This window comes from Notolepis coatsorum (genome assembly GCF_963971535.1).
Source record: "Notolepis coatsorum genome assembly, chromosome: 11".
Classification (NCBI taxonomy): Eukaryota; Metazoa; Chordata; class Actinopteri; order Aulopiformes; family Paralepididae; genus Notolepis; species Notolepis coatsorum.
Genome location: NC_140175.1, coordinates 75061176 through 75081530, shown reverse-complemented (window position 1 = coordinate 75081530; position 20355 = coordinate 75061176). Strand labels below are relative to the sequence as shown.

The 20355-nt window shown below is 43.9% G+C and overlaps 1 protein-coding gene across 1 annotated transcript in view; it reads left to right on the top strand.

Annotated features, from left to right (window-relative positions):
- exd3 (exonuclease 3'-5' domain containing 3) overlaps positions 1–20355 on the top strand; it is a 159704-nt gene that overhangs the window by 39970 nt on the left and 99379 nt on the right. The window contains exons 6-14 of the mRNA XM_084325329.1: positions 501–554; positions 6891–7030; positions 8148–8254; positions 13614–13687; positions 14067–14105; positions 14668–14831; positions 15148–15301; positions 15889–16087; positions 16382–16491. Of these exons, the coding sequence (XP_084181455.1) occupies positions 501–554; positions 6891–7030; positions 8148–8254; positions 13614–13687; positions 14067–14105; positions 14668–14831; positions 15148–15301; positions 15889–16087; positions 16382–16491 (1041 nt within the window). The remainder of the gene's footprint in view (positions 1–500; positions 555–6890; positions 7031–8147; positions 8255–13613; positions 13688–14066; positions 14106–14667; positions 14832–15147; positions 15302–15888; positions 16088–16381; positions 16492–20355) is intronic.

Below are 20355 nucleotides of genomic sequence, written 5' to 3'. Positions count from 1 at the left end.
TCCTTTTCATTTTAGGAATAGTTTTTTGTGGCACATGCGTCCAAGAAAACCTGGAAGGTCCTCGGAAATCATATTGGCAAAATCCAGTAATACTGAAGTGTGTACCATAATTATTTGAGCATCCACATTTAGACATTGATGAATTGGTTGTTGTTCCAGAGATTCTTTGACTATTGAATTACTCTTTGACTATTGAATTACTCTTTGACTATTGAACTACTCTTTGACTATTGAATTACTCTTTGACTATTGAACTACTCTTTGACTATTGAACTACTCTGACTATTGCATTACTCTTTGACTATTGAACTACTCTTTGACTATTGAATTACTCTTTGACTATTGAACTACTCTTTGACTATTGAACTACTCTGACTATTGCATTACTCTTTGACTATTGAACTACGCTGACTATTGAACTACTTTTTGACTATTGAACTACTCTTTGACTATTGAATCACTCTTTGAATTACTTAAGCTGATCTGTGTTTTATTCCCAGGCTGCCCTGCTGAGCGCTAAATTAAAGCTACAGGATGAGTTGGACATGGAGGAGGTGAGACTTTTGTTTGTCAGAGAGAAGCAACAGTTGTGATTGGAGGATCAAGAAAAGAGGGCAGGGTTTGAAATAGGTCAATATCAAACTGTTCTCTAAGGTATTAGCCATCAGACTTCAAAAGCATATGATGTCTTTAGTTCATCCGGATCAAACTGGCTTCATAAGAAACCGTTTGATCACTGACAACATAAGACGATTACTATACGTACTAGATGCCAGCAAGGACGACACCACACCCAAGGCGATGCTGTCCCTGGATGCAATGAAAGCTTTTGATAGGCTGGAATGGTTGTATCTATGGGCGGTATTAGAAAGGATGGGGTTAGGAAAAGGATTCATTGATATGATTAAAGTATTATACAAAGACCCATCGGCCATGATTTCAACAGGTATAATCACCTCCGGAATATTTCCGGTATCACGCTCTTCTAGACAGGGTTGCCCTCTTAGTCCCGGACTATTCGATTTATCACTAGAACCTTTAGCACAATATATAAGACAATCCCAACTCATAGAACCAATCGTAATCAAGGGCACACAACACAAAATTAGTCTATATGCGGACGACGTAATACTGTTCATGCAAAACCCTAACACCGCAATGCCTTATCTTCTCAAGTTGATTAATGACTTTGGCGACCTATCGGGATTTAAAATAAACTGGCCAAAGTCGGCTTTCCTTCCACTGAACGCCCCTGCAGAGAATACAAGTCTTCCAGGGGAAATACCAATGGTTAAACACTTTAGATGCTTGGGAGTTGAAATATTCCCTACCATAAGCCAAACGGTGAAACACAATTACACAGAAATCCAAAATAAAATAAAATGCGACCTTGTCAGGTGGTCAAAACTTAAAAACTCAGTACAGGCACAGGTTTCAATAGTTAAGATGGATGTCTTACCTAGAATCAACTTCATCAGCTCAATGCTTCCGTTACCCCCTCCAGATGGTTACTGGAAAAAATTACACTCTTCCGCATATACATTTATTTGGAATAACAAACCACCACGTATAAAAAGATCCACCGCTCAGAGAAACAAAGCCGACGGAGGGATGGCAATCCCAAATTTTTTCCACTATTTTAAGGCGTACACTTTAAGACCACTGACAACCTGGTTTGAACCCCAAACATCAGTATCCTGGAGAAATTAGAAGTAAATATAGTAGCACCACAGAGACTGCAGGACATAGTATACACAAAAATATCAATTAAGCAATGCGAACTGAAATTTGGCCCCATAATTCCGGATATGGCGTGAAACACAAAAAAAATATTCGAATCCACATAAATGGCATAATCATACTCCCTTATTCAATAACAATGCACTCCTGATTAGAAAACGACCTATAAGATTCCCTAGATGGGAAAAGCAAGGCATACATACATTAGGAGATGTTTTCAACAAACAGGGTATTTGTAGCTATGATGAAATAGAAAAAAAGTTTAATCTCACCGGTTCCACATTTCTTTTTTACGCACAATTATTGTTATGTTTGAAGACTCAGGGTGTTCCATTAAAGACACCAATTGCACACCACAGATACCACACATTTTTCTATGAAAGAGAGACATCGAGAGGTTTTGTATCAGATTTTATCATCAATTACTAACGGCTTCGTATGAAACCCTCCACCTAGACTCTGTTTGGAGGAGGGATATACCAGACCTAGAAAAAGATTTTGATTGGCAAGAAGCCTGGGCAAATGTTCGACTTGCATCAAGGAACCCGGACCATCAACAAATCAATCTTAACTATATTCATAGGACATACTTGACTCCTATAAGACTGAACAGAATGGGTCTTAAACAAGACTCCAAATGCTCCTTATGTACAAATGGGGACGAGGGGACATTTATGCACATGCAGGGACCGAAACTAGAGAGCGCCACCCGCCATTTGCGCTCAGTTTTTACGTTTGGCGCCTCCCACTGAGACGTCTGAGCGCCGTGTGACGGGCTATCAAATAGGCATGTGAAAACCGAAAATCATGATCCAATTCTTTAGCGGAGTTCTCACTCGCTGTCTCAGCCGACATGAAGCGCGCACCGCGCACTGCTGCTAGCCCCTCCCCACCTGTTTCTGTATGCCTGCATGTAAACAGAGGCTATTGCCTCCGAGTCACCGTGACGTTAGTTAGCACTGCTGCTGCTGCTAATGCCTGCATGTAAACAGAGGCTATTGCCTCACCGTGACGTTAGTCTAGTCAGTGTGGGACCTTCGTGAGATAACGTTAGCTACCGTTACAAAATGACCCAGTCAACTATTCACTTAGTTTAATACACGAGGCATTGTGTAACGTTATCCAGCCGGCTAGCTACGGATAGCTCCCGACATCAACAAATCCTCCAGCAATAGTCCAGTGCATAATACCTCCGTTGGCTAGGTAACTAGTCACTACGAAATGTCGCAGTAAACTAAATAGTTCACTGAGGCGTTGTCCCAACGCCATCCAGCAGTAGCTACAGATAGCTCTTGGCATCAATGTCCTACAACAACAACATGCGTATTCGAGTCCCTGGTTTACATCGCATGAGTGAGGGCTGCTGACTAGGGTCCAGGTGCAGCGCCGGAGAATTCTTTTGCATGCTGAATGTAGCGTTTAGGGCCCAGCTGCACCCTCGGAGAATCCTTGCTGGAGCTGGAGGCCACTCGAGTATACACACAGACAGTGGAGCTGTTTGCAGACAGCGAGGTGGCGATGTCTCGCAGATAACACAATCACAAGTATGATTATATAATATATATATTTTATTAAAAAAAAAATCTATATAAAATAATAATACAAAAAATGTGTATCAAAAAAAAGTTGGCGGGTAAGAAATATGCTTGGCGGGTAGATTCTTCCCATCTACCCGCCACTGGCCGGTGAGTCAAAAAGTTAATTTTGCTCCCTGTGCACATGTATTGGGACTGCCCACCAGTTAAGATATTCTGGAAAGAAGTGACCCAGCAATTATCAAATCTCTTAATTCTGAATATACCTGTACACCCCTCTATATTACTGCTGAATGATGTTTTTGAATATGCAGTACCTATATGTTACATTCAAGCCTAAAGTATGGCTCGTGTAGGCCTTGAATGCAAAGTGGTGGACACAGGACAAGACAGGAGTTTATCAAAAATAACACTATTTATTGGAACAGCTATTTACATGGACAAAAAGGGTGAGAGCTGGGTGTTCCAGACTCCAAAGGTCAATAACAAAACCAAGGCACATAGGCCAAAATAGAACAATAGCAAAAATAGCAGCAGTGAGAGCAGATGAGACTCTGGTGAGCTGACATCTCTTGTGAAGTGGGAGACACTGCAGCCTGCACTCTGCTCTCCTTTGTAGGGCGTGGTGCCTCATCACCACACCTGTGTCAATTAGAAGGGCGGCCATTTTAATAACATGGAACACCAAAAACAGGAAGAAACAGTGTATCAATCAAACCACCAATTAGTGACAACACACTACAACCACAATGTGAATATGCACCACAGACAGTAAGTATCCCTCCACCATGTGAAAGTAATACGTAACACTATAAAACAAAAGAGATTGGTTTTAGCTGGTATTACAGTGGCTAAAAAACTGATAGCATCACGATGGTTTCAACCGGAAAAAATGTGCCGAAAGGTCTGGATTCTTACATATCTCGATGTGATTTATCTAGAAATATCTACAGCAAGAACTTTGGGTCTCAATGAATCCAAATTGACAATGTGGTTAGAAGTGGTGGAGAGAATAAAAGCTAGCATTTAATGGTAGTGTTTGGGTAGGAGCGAAGGATAATGGATGGATTATCCATGGGGGGGTCCAGGGCGGGGGGTGCGAGCATTAGCATATGTGTGTAGGGGAATAGATAGCAGGTATTAGGGGTATATCTTGTATAAGACATTATCCAAACGATGAGTTAACTGATGTACACTGTTTTACAATGCTTGTATATCTAATCGTGTGTTGTCATGTTTGTTTATGTGTGTGTGTGTGTGTGTGTGTGTTGAAGAGAACTGAATGTGTGTGTCCTGTGTTGTCCCCTGCAGATGTGTAGACCCCTGGGCCCTCATTCATCAACGTGTCTTACGCACAGATTTGTGCTTACCCTGTGCGTACGATCATTTCTAAGCAAAGAGTGGGATTCATCAATTTCAACTTGAACTTGACTCCGTGCTTACGTGTGCGCACAGGTCAGAGCACACTTAGCTGACGCCCAGTGGTAGAATATCGTTACTACGCACAAGCGCTCCTCAGTACATGCATTCGTTCCAACGCGGAAATAAAGACACTGGCCGTGTTCTGTATGACCCCCCGTAATTCATTATAGTTCATTGTGAAATAGCGATATTAGTGTAATTATTGTCAAACCCTAAATAGCATGTGGAATAGGTCTTTCTCTCCGAATGAATGCAGGTTTATATATATAGCGTTATGGGGTGCACTGACTGCGCTCGCAGGAACTGTTTTCAGAGATAGCATCAGATAGGGATGAATGAGGGGCAGTCTAATTGCAGAGAGAACATAATATTAACTAGAGTCCACTACCCGAGACGCCTCCTTCATTTGTACCGCAATTTGGGACCCAAATTGGAGCTATGAGCTTAAAAGCTTTTCCGTGCTTATTTGATCAAGGTCCAGCTGCAGAGCCGGAGAGACAGACAGCAGAGAGACAGACAGACAGACAGATAGACACTGTTCCACAGTGTGTGTGTGTGACCACTAGTCTCCTAGTAGAGACCCCCCCCTCTGGACCACCTCCCAGTAGAGACCCCCCCCCCCCCCCCCTCTGGACCACCTCCTAGTAGAGACAAGTTTTCTGAAATTAAATGTTTATATATGCAAATGAGGCACTTCCCCATTAAATATGTGGACATTTATGGATGCAATAAGGCAAAATGAAGTAAAATGAACAACTAAATGTGTGTTATTGACGTTTTATTGTCACTAGTTTCATAGAAGACATGTTTAGGAAGCAAAATATAACAGAATCTCAAAATCAACAAAAAAGGTATATTTGCCTATTCACCTGCAGTGTCTCGCCTTAATCCTCATCTTCGTCTTCTTCCTAGAGAAGTCTCTACTAGGAGGTGGTCCAGAGGGGGGGGCGGGGGGGGCTGAGTCTCTACTATTAGACTAGTAGTCACACACACACGCACGCACACACACACACACACACACACACACACACACACACACACACACACACACACACACACACACACACACTGTGGAACAGTGTCTGTCTGTCTGTCTGTCTCTCTGCTGTCTGTCTCTCTGCTGTCTCTCTCAAAATAGTATAAGTGCTATCTTGGCCCTGAGAGTTGCTCTCCGGCTCTGCAGCTGGACCCTCTCAAATCAGCACGAAAAAAGCTATAAGCTTATAAAACGATTTAATATGCTAAACTTCATTTTAAATTCCTTAATTCACTTTTGTTTATTTCATAAAGATTTTCCCGACATAATGATACCTGCCCCGACCAGATCCGTGACTCTACAGATGAATTATCTACTCAGAAAGCTTATAAAACAATTTAATATGCTAAACTTTGTTTTTAAATTCTTTAATTCACTTTTGTTTATTTCATAAGGATTTTCCCAACATAATGATACCTGCCCCGACCAGATCCGTGACTCTGTTGCGATACACATGAATTATCTACTCAGAATAGTATTATAAAGTGGCTATCTTTTATGCTGTAGATCACTGCTGGTATGTGTGCAGAACCTTTATTTCAGCGGGGACTGTAGTATTTATTTGACGTTACTGTACAATATATGTGTATTAAAAGACGGAGCTGTCTTTTATTGTATTATAATAATTATTAATATTAAAAATAGATTAAGAAAGGCATTCTTATTCCAGCATGCATTAATGACACTAACGGGCAACGGCAAAACAGTGGTTAATGGTCTTTATTAGTGTTTGCGGTGTCCAGGCAGCAATGGTCTTTTAGGAAGTTAATAGGTATAATATCCGACAGTGTACAACACCCTCGGTTTAGTCCATTCTTCCACATTTCATGGGGGTGTACCGTATATGGTTAATCGGGGCGGTTTTGGTATGCAAATACGTGAAAGTGTGCACGAGCCTCGGCGCAGGGCCAAGGTGAGATTCATCATGACAGGTGTGCGTAGAACCTGCGTACGCACGGTTGATGAATCCCGATTTTCCTGTGCGTACACTGATTCTACATTCTGTGCTTACGTGTGGAAATAGAACATATTCTACGCACACGTTGATGAATGAGGGCCCTGAAGAGAGCTGAATGTGTGTGTCCTGTGTTGTCCCCTGCAGATGTGTAGACCCCTGAAGAGAGCTGAATGTGTGTGTCCTGTGTTGTCCCCTGCAGATGTGTATACCCCTGATCCTGCAGGACAGGGTGCCCTCGGCTGAGGCCTACGTCTCTGGCTGTCCTCAGCTGGAGCAGCGGCTGGTGACACTGCTGGACTCCTGGTGCCACCCCGACTTCAGCGTGGCAGAGATACAGAAGTACGGTAACCAGCGTGTGTGTGATCACACGTCTCCCACATGGTCATAGGTGCTTTTTTGGTCCTTTTGGCGTGTCGTGGCACAGGGTCAACACAGGGTGGCAGGGTAAACACAGGGTGGCAGGGTGAACACAGGGTGGCAGGGTGAACACAGGGTGGCAGGTTAAACACAGGGTGGCAGGGTAAACACAGGGTGGCAGGGTGAACACAGGGTGGCAGGGTAAACACGGTGGCAGGGTGAACACAGGTTGGCAGGGTGAATGGTGAACACAGGGTGGCAGGGTAAACACAGGGTGGCAGGGTGAACACAGGGTGGCAGGGTGAACACAGAGTGGCAGGGTGAACACAGGGTGGCAGGGTGAACACAGGGTGAACACAGGGTGGCAGGGTAAACAGGGTGAATGGTGGACACAGGGTGGCAGGGTGAATGGTGAACACAGGGTGGCAGGGTGAACACAGGGTGGCAGGGTGAACACAGGGTGGCAGGGTGAATGGTGAACACAGGGTGGCAGGGTAAACACAGGGTGGCAGGGTGAATGGTGAACACAGGGTGGCAGGGTAAACACGGTGGCAGGGTGAACACAGGGTGGCAGGGTGAACACAGGGTGGCAGGGTGAACACAGGGTGGCAGGGTGAACACAGGGTGGCAGGGTAAACACAGGGTGGCAGGGTGAACACAGGGTGGCAGGGTGAACACAGGGTGGCAGGGTGAACACAGGGTGGCAGGGTGAACACAGGGTGGACACAGGGTGGCAGGGTGAACACAGGGTGGCAGGGTAAACACAGGGTGGCAGGGTGAACACAGGGTGGCAGGGTGAACACAGGGTGGCAGGGTGAACACAGGGTGGCAGGGTGAACACAGGGTGGCAGGGTGTGATTAATAACATTAGGTGCTGTTCCAGGGAGACACAATACCACAGACCCTGGCACCAGCACATCTCAGTGGAACGCTGCCATGATCCATGTTATTAATCACGCCCCTGTTTATCCTGCGATGACATGTCAAAATGACTGCTGTGAAAAGGGCCTATTGTGTGTTCTTATCTTATCTGTATACAAATGTGGAAAATGTACTTATACGTGTGTGTGTTTTTTTTTTTTTTTTTTTTTTTCCATAGGCGGTTCCCTCGTCTCTGCCTGTCTAAACACCAGATTGACCATATCCAGCCCAAGATGCTCAGCAAGCATGTCTTTAGGCTCATGGATAAATACAATGTCAACCCAGGTGTGTGTCTTTTAGATATTCATCATATTTGCCACCACCACAAATAACCTGTGGTTATAATAACCTGTAGTAAAAAGAAAAAAGGAAAGGAAACTCTGGTGTTGGTGTTGGTATGTTTGTGAGCATGTGTGGATGTGTGTGAGGTGAAAGTTTTTCAAGTCAACAGCATAAGACATAATTGGTTCATCATTTCTCATTATTGTGGGTGTGTCTGCTAGGTTTTTCAAGTCAATATAAAATAAGCCTCAGTGTATTCTTTTTTGTCAACGATTGGTTTCATTTTCAAAATCCAAAAATGGAAAATTACAAGGCATTTCTTCAGTTTTCTCACTTTTAAAGAATCGAGGTTTATTTGTCACATACATACCAGGGCATACAGTGAAATGCGGGTGGTCATGCCCGCATTGATTGTGCAAAATACAATAATAAAATATAATAAAATAGGCATAGAAAAAATAAAATAGATAAGACACAAGATATGCATGGTAAAAAAAAAACATGCTAGGTTCCTGAGAAACTGGTTCTTATATACACTACTATGCAATATACAATTTACAATGTTAACTCTTAACACTTTGAGCGCCAGAGGTTAATTCCGTATTAGTCCCTTGAATGCCCAAATCCGCTCCAATGTTAACTTAATATCGCCTAATCTATGTTTTAAATTATGGCTATGTGTCTAATCTGCTCGTCGCTTATCAAAGACTAATTTTCCAGTCAACATTGTCAAGGCAGATTGTTTTTTTTTATCGCTTCATTTCCGTTTGATAGCATTTTGAAAATCACTCTGTTTCGTGGAAAAAGCAACCCATTCTATGATAATTGTCTTTTACTGGAATATTCCAGAACGTTGTCATTTGTCGGCCTATTTATGAATCGTTTTCAAATAAACGCTAGATGATCGATAGTATATGTGTGCGCACGCACGCTCGTGCCGCGCGCTGATAATCGCTGCTCTTATTTCCTGATGGCTTTTACAGTCAATCAGCCATATCACATAATCACATAAAAGCTTATATCTCCGTGAAAACGAGTCTGATTATCCTAAGACTGATAACATAGATTCCTTACCTGACATCAGATGGTATCCAAATGGTATATTCCAATTCCTGATCACCATTCGAAAAAATCGATAATTGTATTGATCAACCGTGTATACAGTAGAACACATAATCCCAGCGGCTCAGCGGCTCCAGAATGAACTCTGGTAGACCCCGGTTACATCAGTGAGAAGTAAAATGTGGAGTCAGAAATCCTTTCTCCCATTCACTTTCATTGAGTCCAATCCAAAAGGGTGATTTACCATCTGGGAGACGATAGGGGGCGCTTTTTTCACATCTGAGAGCCTGGGGTGACTGGATATCCAACGGTAGGCTCGCTTGATGCAATATGATTTCAGATCACTAATAAAAAAAAAAAACGAATATTCTCGGGTTGGGCATTCAATCTGCGGGGGGTAAACCAGAGAAAACTCGGGTTGGGCAATCAAAGTGTTAATGTATCTAAACTATACAGTACCTCCTTCTTTTAAAGTGTTTCTAAAGATTCTATTTTTTAAAGTGACATTTAGTTTAAAGTGATTGTTTTAGCGGTTGCCGTGTGTGTGTGTGTGTGTGTGTGTGTGTGTGTGTGTGTGTGTGTGTGTGTGTGTGTGTGTGTGTGTGTGTGTGTGTGTGTGTGTGTGTGTGTGTGTGTGTGTGTGTGTGTGTGTGTGTGTGTGTGTGTGTGTGTGTGTGTGTGTGTGTGTGTGTGTGTGTGTGTGTGTGTGTGTGTGTGTGTGTGTGTGTGTGTGTGTGTGTGTGTGTGTGTGTGTGTGTGTGCGTGCGTGCTTGTGCTTGTGTGTGTGCTCATGTGTATTTGTGAGTGGAGTGAGTTCAGTGTTCTGATGGCCTGGGGAAAGAAGCTGAGTCGGAGTCTCTCTGTTCTTGCAGCGTGTGACCGTAGGCACTTGAACAGGCTGTTGTTGGGGTGGTGAGGGTCTTTCATGATTCTGCAGGCTCTGGATTTGCACCTCCTGTTATATAAGTCCTGCAGGGGTGTTAGTGCAATACCCGTAGTACGCTCAGCTGAGCGCACCACTCTCTGGAGTGCCTTCCTGTCCTGTGCCGTGCTGTTTCCAAACCAGGCAGTGATGTTTCCAGTCAGAATGCTCTCTACAAGGCGGTCAGGTGGCGTAGCGGAGATTGCGCTCGTCACCAATGCAAGAGGCTGCGGTCTCGACTCCCGGAGTCAGCATTGCTTGAGGCTTGGGCTGATCGTCATACTAACTCGTTTGGCTGGGTTAGGGGGAGGGCAAGTCATGGGTGGTAATCTGGCGTTGTGGACAGCGACGCCTACAGGTCAGGTCTGGGCGCTTGCTCAGCGGAGGCAGGACTTGATGAAGGCAGCGTGACCTCCCACGCGTTACACTTCACCAATGAGAGTCCTCGCTGCCAGGTGAAAAAAGAGTCACTGGCTGTCGCCGCACGTGTCGGAGGAAGCGTGCGGATGTCTTCAGGGTTCCCTTGTACCGACCAGTAGGAGAACATGCGCACAGCAACCAGGTAGGGGAGGGGGGGAATTGGCACAACGACTAAATTGGGACGGGGAGAAAAACAGAGAAAAAATCGGAGAAAGAGAGGATTAAAAAAAAAAGAAAAATGCTCTCTACAGCCCCGGAGTAGAAGGAGTGGAGTATCTTCCCCGATACTCTGAACTTCCTTAGCTGTCTCAGGTGATAGAGGCGCTGTTTCACATTTTTCACCACAGAATCTATGTGTGTGTAGACTAGGGGTGGAACGGTTCACAAAATTCACGGTTCGGTTCGTATCACGGTTTTGGTTTAACGGTTTTCGGTTCGGTTCGATATACGTTGTTTTTTTTAGTTTTTTTTATGTAATACATCAGCATAAGATATATAGCCTAAAAATAATCCAACTTTTCAGTTATTCTCAAGGACGTAGTCATGCAAAAACTGAAAGAATGAGGCAGTTTGACATCAGGCACATTATTTTGACAGTGACGGTTAGAGCTAGGAGAGATGTTGGTACAGCAAGAGGGGCATTGCTGATTTAAACATGCTTCTCATTTATTTGGTAAAAAATAAGGTTTACAGCGGTTTGCCTTAAATACAAAGACCGAACTGACTGAAAAATATAGGCAACATTTGTCAAAGTATTAACTTAGTGCAAACAAACAAAATAATTCTATATTTTTTGCCCACATTATAGACAAAGGCCATCAACATAAAGTATTGATTGATTGAAAATTGTATTAACAGATTGCAGAATGGGTACAATACAGCTCAATACACACAATTGTTAAGGGCATGCACAGAGGATGCACAGAGTATGCATATGCTCAACAAGCACTAGACTTTCTTTCAAAAAGGAAAAGTCAGTTATTTAAAATAAATAAATCAAATATATAAATATATAAATATATATTTACTTTTTAATTGCATGAAACATTGTGAAGTATTCTCTTATGCCGTTTTTCACTGCATGGTACCTAATCAACTTGACTCACTTTTGCTATTTGAGAGTCTTGCTAGCCGTATTTGAAGTGACATCACACCAGGAAGTAAATAGTCAACAGTAACACACAGCATTGGAACTTGGAGAAGCCCTGATGATATAATATAAACGAACAGCTAATAAATGTGAAGTTATCTTTAAACCTCTGTTATCAAGCCTTGTCAATATACCCCCCCTTCCCGACTAATGGGTCTTGTGTCGTGGAGTCACTTCGCTGTGAGCATTTCCGCGGTTAGCTTGCGGCTAACGTTATAACCGAACAATACACACATGCCCCGAACCGTGGAGGTCGTATCGAACGGTGCACGGTTAGAATGCAAACCGCTCCACCCCTAGTGTAGACCATGTCAGGTCCTCTGATGTGGACTCCCAGGTACTTGAAACTGCTCACCCTGTCCACGATAGCCCCATTTATCCACAGCGGTGTGTGTGTCCCCTGCTGTATTCTCCTAAAATCCACGATCAGCTCTTTGGTTTTACTAATGTTCAGGAGTAGGCTGTTATCCCGGCACCAGCGTGCCAGTTCATCAACCTCCTCCCGATAGGCCTTCTCGTCATTGTTAGAGATCAGCCCCACCACCACTGTGTCGTCCGCAAACTTCACTATGGAGTTGGAGCTGAACCTGGCCACACAGTCATGTGTGTAGAGAATACAGCAGGGGGCCGATACTCAGGGTGATTTAGCTGGTCCCCCACCCTGACCACCTGGGGCCTGTCACTTAGAAAGTCCAGGATCCAGGCGCTCATGGCGGAGCTCAAACCCAGATCGATTAGCTTGTCAACCAGTCTGGTAGGGACTATGGTGTTGAAAGCTGAACTATAGTCAATGAACAGCAATCTCACATAGCCCCCCTTCTGACTGTCAAGGTGAGATAGTGTGTTGTGCAGTACTTGGGAGACCGCATTGTCAGTGGACCTGTTTTTCCTGTATGCAAACTGCAGTGGGTCCATGTTACTGGGGAGGGAGGCACAGATGTAATCCTTGACCAGCCTCTCAAAGCATTTCATGACCACAGAGGTGAGTGCCACCGGTCTGTAGTCATTAAGGCTTGTTGGAGAGGAGTTTTTTGGCACAGGGATTATAGTGGACATTTTGAAGCAGGCAGGGACCACAGACTCAGCCAGGGATAGATTGAATATGGATGTAAATACTGGGGCCAGCTGGTTTGCACAGGACTTAAGTATTCGTCCTGTTATTATCCCATCTGGGCCAGTCGCTTTCCGAGTATTTATACCCATGAAGTTCATGAACTGTACATTAATCTCACGCTGTGTTCCGTCAATGAGAGAGTGTGTGTCCCTCCCGTGGATGAACCCCCCCTTCCCGCGGCAGCCGGCGCGTCAGTGACGTCGTTAGCCGGTGAGCTAACGTCGCCACCGCTCGCTCCAAACCATGTGTAAAAGGAGTTGAGTTCATCCGCGAGAGAGGCATCGGCACTCACTATTGAGGGGGGGCTGACTTTATAATCAGTTATCGTTCGTACTCCCCGCCATAAGCCTCTCGTGTAATTCTGTGCCATCTGTGTCTCCATCTTGTTCGCTTATCGCCGTTTAGCAGCTCGCACCTCCTTGCGTAGCATAATAGGCTGCTACCTTGTACTATTCAATACTTCCTGATGCTCGGGCCGAGTTGTAAGCAGCGGTACGAGCATTCAGGGCCACTCGGATGGAATTGTCCACCCATGGGTTCTGGTTTGGGAAAACCCGCACCTTCTTTGTGGGGACAATGTTGTCAGCTAACGTTGCTATAAAGCTAACAACAAAAAAGGTCTGTTTCTGAAAGGGAAATACTGGGAAATGACCCGCTGACCAAACGGTTTGGTCCATCTCTCTTGTTTCTCCAGATCTGTGTCCAATCTCTGTGTTCAAGAGGAGACAGGACTCCCTGAGGTTCCTGATGTACAAGAGGTTTGTGGAGGTGAGCAGCTCGTCGTGGTTAACAAGGTCATATTGTTGGGACCTCGGGGTCACAGGATTATCATATATTATTATATAATTTGAGATCGTTATCAAAAATGTGATAATGATAAGCACATCTTTGGTAAGCAATACATTTTAAGAGGTCCCTCTGCACGATGGCACGATTTGCCAATTAAAATCCTATGACTATTAGTCGACTGAGAATTACTTTTGTCGAGGACAGCCCTAAAAATGTTGGGACTATGAATAAAAAATCCATGGCCATAAAAGACTTAGCCATAAAAAAAATTGTTATGGAGCTAAAAGTGGACTGTCGTTGGTCGTTTTCACTATCCGTTGATATTAGGACCTTTGTTTTTCTTGTTTTCTGTTTTCAGAAAGGCATGTCAGAGGAGAACTGGACAGAGCATGTACAGGTACATTAGTTTAGTGTATACACGCACACGTCTGAGAGCAATTACATTTATTGATCTGACCAATATAGTCGACTGCGCTCAATTTTGTGTGTGCGCACCTTTTTTCTTTTTTTTTTTAAACTTTGGCCATTCCGCTGGCTCTTTTTGCGTTTATCGCATTTTTCTCTGGTCAAGAATGACCGACAGAAACAGGTTGAATGGGGGTACAGATGGGGGGAAGACACTCTGAGAAAGTTACGGCTTTGTCCGGGAATCGAACTTGCTACCACAGATCCGTGACGAGCACGGTTGTCCCCGGCGCCGAAATAGCGCTCGAGGTACGCGGTGAGCTACTGGAGCTCCCGTGCGCACCTTTTTTGGTACTTTATTGTATGTGTGTGAGTACCTGTGTCTGTGTGCATACGTGCACTTGTATATGTTTGCATACATGTGTATTTTTACTTGAATTCTCATGTGTCTGAGTATAGTCTCGTATATCTGCATTCACGTGTCTGTATCTGTATCTGCATGTATTTGTGTGCGTGTGTGTGTGTGTGTGTGTGTGATTCTCATGTCTGTCCAGTCCACAGTAGGAGAGGACCCTGAGCTGCAGGTGAATCTGGTGGAGTTGGTAATGAAGTACTGTGGCCTGCGCAGCGCCTCCCAGTGGTCACTACGCTACAGCGTCCCTAGAGACAGACTGCCCTTCGGTGTCTGGGATACTCAGCAGGATCTAACCGGTCTGGAGTGAGTTATAGGCTGTTGTATACAAGTCTCTCTCTGCAATGTTTATTTTCTTTTCTTTCTTTCTTTCTTTCTTTCTTTCTTTCTTTCTTTCTTTCTTTCTTTCTTTCTTTCTTTCTTTCTTTCTTTCTTTCTTTCTTTCTTTCTTTCTTTCTTTCTTTCTCTATTTTTCTCACACCTGAATACAAGGCTTTCTTCTTCATCATCTTCTTCTCTGATCTCTACATACAAGTCTTACTCTCCTTATCCTGTCTCTCTCTCTCTCCTTTTCCGTCTCTGTCTCTCACCCTGACATAACCCTCCTCCCCGTTCTCTCCAGACAGGAGTGTGGGACTGATTCAGCTCAGAGAGACGAGTGGGTCCCGCCCCGATCCCACCGTGACAGGTTCTACCAGCTGCCAATCACCAGGGACCAAGTCCACTTCCTAGACACACTGGACGGGCTTCGGCGATGCCGAGACTCCGTGTTGAAGGTACAGGAAAGCACAACAGAAGGAGAAGCACTTTGTCTTTGACAAAATGGTTTTCTGTAAATGTTGTCATTCTCAAGCCTCTCAAAATTGTGAAGAGGAGGAGTCTATAATGCTCATCATCAGTTAGTGTAAATGGATAAATAGATAGAAAATGCACACACACATATTTGGACAGACAGATAGATGGATGTAGAAACATGAATATATCTAGATGAGTGCATTATAATACATTAGAAATACATTATAAAGTAATACAAGTAAATAATAGAAATATTGCACTCAACATAAGATGTGATGTTTGTAAATTACAAATGTTTCTCGCTCTCTCTCCTTTCTCTCCTCTGCCCTCCCTCTCTCCCACCCTCCCTCTCTCTTGTTCTCTCCTCTGCCCTCTCTCCCTCTCTCTTTCTCTCTGCCCTCTTTCTCTCCTCTGCCCTCTTTCTCTCCTCTGCCCTCCCTCTCTCCCACCCTCCCTCTCTCTTGTTCTCTCCTCTGCCCTCTCTCCCTCTCTTTCTCTCCTCTGCCCTCTTTCTCTCCTCTGCTCTCTCTCTCTCTCTCTCTCCCACCCTCTCCCACCCCTCCCCCAGGCAGGTGTAGTAGTAGGTGTGGATATGGAGTGGCGTGCTGGGTTTGGCTGTGTGTCGTCTCAGCGCGTGGCTCTGATCCAGCTGGCGGTTGCTGACCAGGTCTTCCTACTGGACCTGTGTGCCAGCGGGTTCGGGCAGCACCAAGACACGTTCTCCTTCATCAGAACCTTTTTCTCAGACAAGAATATCCTCAAACTGGGTGAGCATAGTGATGATAAGTAGTGGGTAAAACACTACAGCTGTATGATTCCGTATCCACACACCCCCTTCCAAGAACCTATAACGCATTAATAAACAGGAAGGTACATATACCTCTCTCTCTTTCTCTTTCTCTCTCTCTATCTGTCTCTCTCTTTCTGTCTCTATCTCTCTTTGTTTGTTTGTCTGTGTCTTTCTCTGTCTGTCTCTGTCTGTCTGTCTCTCTCTTTGTTTGTCTGTCTGTCTCTGTCTCTCTGTCTGTCTCTCTCTCTTTCTCTCTGTCTCTTCTCTCCAGGGTATGGTATGGCAGGGGATCTGAAGTGTCTGGTGGGTACCTGGCCTCAGTTTTCCCAAGAGCCATTGCGTATGGAGGCGATGTTGGATCTACTCAACCTACACCAGCAGGTAAACACTGTTACCATAGCATCAACCTACACCTTACAGGTACACACTGTTACCATAGCATCAACCTACACCTAACAGGTACACACTGTTACCATAGCATCAACCTACACCTAACAGGTAAACACTGTTACCATAGCATCAACCTACACCTAACAGGTAAACACTGTTACCATAGCATCAACCTACACCTTACAGGTACACACTGTTACCATAGCATCAACCTACACTGCATGTAAACATTGTTACCCTAGCATCAACCTACACCTAACAGGTAAACACTGTTACCATAGCATCAACATACACCTTACAGGTACACACTGTTACCCTAGCATCAACCTACACCTAACAGGTACACACTGTTACCATAGCATCAACCTACACCTAACAGGTAAACACTGTTACCATAGCATCAACCTACACCTAACAGGTAAACACTGTTACCATAGCATCAACCTACACCTTACAGGTACACACTGTTACCATAGCATCAACATACACCGTACAGGTACACACTGTTACCCTAGCATCAACATACACCGTACAGGTAAACACTGTTACCATAGCATCAACATACACCGTACAGGTAAACACTGTTACCATAGCATCAACATACACCTTACAGGTACACACTGTTACCCTAGCATCAACATACACCTTACAGGTAAACACTGTTACCATAGCATCAACATACACCTTACAGGTACACACTGTTACCATAGCATCAACCTACACCGCATGTACAGGGCTCTACAGTGCAAGCATTTCACTCGCATTTGTCCCTAAAAATTGATTTGTGCGAACTGGAAAAATTATTTAGGAGCACAGTGTGCGAGTAATAGTTTTGCGTAGTGGGCGTGTCAATGCGCAATTGTCATTTCATAATAGACACAGAGCAGCGCGGACCATCTCTGTTACAAATCATCTCGCGAGTCACGCTGTTTCTATGTGCAACGAAAACTCCGCAAGCAACGGCTCCAATGGTCTAACATGCTTTGCATCCTCACCATTCCTGTATACCCACGTTGCGCTAAAAACAGGCATTAAAGCGTTCCGTCTCCAGACGGATTTCCGTGAATTTGATTCGGAGTTCCGTCAATTTGATTCGGAGTCTGACGGAATTGGCTACCTGGTATAATATGATTTGTAGATGCATACAGATTGAAACTAAATTGAGGCATCAAATATCATGAAAAAGGGCATTTTCTTTCTATCGCGGCCGCGCCAAGCAGTCATTGGCGAGCTGCGGAGCAATAATGGCAGGACTCAGCGACTCGAGAGACAGGATTACGCTGCTCGCTCCGCGGTTGCAGCTGGAGGCTATTGGGCGAGTGACATTTGCGAGGTCTGAGAGGTCTGTCCGCCACATGGCGGGTAACAAAATAGTCATGTAAAATAATTGTTTTGGTTTTACGACAGTCGCCTTTTTTGCAGCCTCGCGCGTCAACTCTCCTTGTTTACCGACATCACATCCACCACCTGCTTGCACTGTAACGCTGCTATACCGATTAGCTAACGTTAGCTTAATAGCGTCGGTTAAATGGAAGGAGTAAGCCGGCCACTAAAAAGAAAAACCACCGCGGTTTTCTCAGACGAAAAGGATGAGCGGCACCACCCAACAAAAGAAAGTTTCGAGAGGAATGGAAGTTTGAAGATAGCGGTGTTTCAAGAGACTGGCTAGGCTACTGGGGGCTGTAGTGGTGAGTTAACTTGTTCCGTAGGGCTGACCTTCGAAGCTTTTTTTGGCAATCGAAGCTTCGGGGCCGAGCTTCGATTTTAATTCGAAGCTTCGAGAAAAATATATATATATATATATATATTAATTATAATATATATATATATTTTTTTTTATCTTATGTTGTGGGACTTGTACAGCACTTTGGTAAACTTTGTTGTTTTTAAATGTGCTCTATAAATAAAGTGGATTGGATTAATTAATTAAGTAGCCCCTTTCGTGACTGTGACGCAGCCAACAAGGTTTCACTCGGCTGCGCTGCCTGGGTGCAGTGGGGCTCTCTGCTCTCACAGCCAACGACATGACATTACATAATTATATTGCAACCTTCGTCTATCAAGCAAACAATTATATTATATTTAATTTATAATTATATCAGACAATGCACCTACAAAAGCAGATGATTACAATTAAATTAGCCAACTTGGTAACACATTAGTCATAGCAGCATAGGCATAGCCTTATTAATGTTTTGTGTGGCGTCGCTGTCGTGTACAACGATACTTACGTTTTTTAGGTGATTTCACAAAGTTGTTATAGAGTTGTGATATGCCATTTTCTTCTGGCATATCTGGCACTCTGCTTTTTGGGCATTGTCTTTGCATATTTTAAAGTGTAACCACACGTCTGATGACTTCTTCGTCGACATGTCTGCTGCACATGTCCTTGTTGTTTTCAACACAGATAATCTCCACGTGCTTGTTGTAGAGAGGTGGAGTCGAGGCGCCGCTTACTTTCGTTTAATTGGAATGGAGGCGCAAGATTTTGGAGGCAATTTTTTTTTTTTTTTTTTTTTTCTAAGCTTGTGCCATCGAACGAAGCTTCAAAGTATTTAAGACAGCCCTATTGTTCCGTGTTCCGCAACTATGTCAAAAAGAAAAACAGAAACAACACATTTGTCATTGTCGTGTTACTTCACAGTACAAATACGTGAGTCCCCTGTTGTGTTTGTGAGTATCCTTTATTAGCTTAACTCCGTAGCAACATCACACGGGTGTATCTGTGTAGACAGTCTCCTCCCCACCGTATATTCTCTCCCCACCGTATGTATCTTTTTTCTCCCACCCACCCACCCCCTCCTAATGTACAGTCTCCTCCCCACCGTATGTATATATTCTCTCCCCACCGTATGTATATTTCTCTCCCACCCACCCACCCCCTCCTAATGTACAGTCTCCTCCCCATCATATGTTTATACTCTGTCAGGATCTATGGGTAACATTACTGTATATTTGCATAGCGTATATGTCACAAATGTAACATTACTATATACCTGTAAGTCATGTATGTCCCTATGCCATAAATGTCATGATGTGTATGTTGTGTATGTCATAAATGTCACTATGAATTGAAAATGGGGGACCCTGATGTAAACAAGACAAACGTCTTTCTCTGGTCTGCATCCCCTTAACAATTGTGTATATTGAGCCGTACTGTATTGTACCCATTTTGCAATCTGTTAAATATTGATTGATTGATTGAACATTTTATTAACAGATTGCAGAATGGGTACAATACAGTACAGCTCAATACACACAATTGTTAAGGGGATGCAGACCAGAGAAAGACTTTTGTCTTGTTTACATCAGGGTCCCCCATTTTCAATTCATCATAACATATATGACACACATGACATACAGATAGACAATACTGCTACATCTATACATTTATGACATACCAGATTTACAAATACAGTATTGTTTGTGATACAAAAATAGTCTAAAAAAGAGAGTATATACATTTGACGAAGAAACTGTACATTGGAGGAGGTTGGGTAGGTGGGGTGGGGGGACTGTACATTGGAGGTGGTTGGGTGGGTGGGGGGGGGGGTTGGGTAGGCGGGGGGGGGGGGGTAACTGTACATTGGATTATTGACAACCTTACTTGGTCCCAAGAAGAGGGTCTTGTGTATTAAATAAAGTTTTCATTCATTCATTCACTCTGGATCTGGTAAATCCAGTAGCAATACACACAATTGTTAAGGGGATGCAGACCAGAGAAAGCCGTTTGTCTTGTTTACATCAGGGTCCCCCATTTTCAATCCATAGTGACATTTATGACATACACAACATACATGACATCATGACATTTATGACATAGGGACATACATGACTTACAGGTATATAGTAATG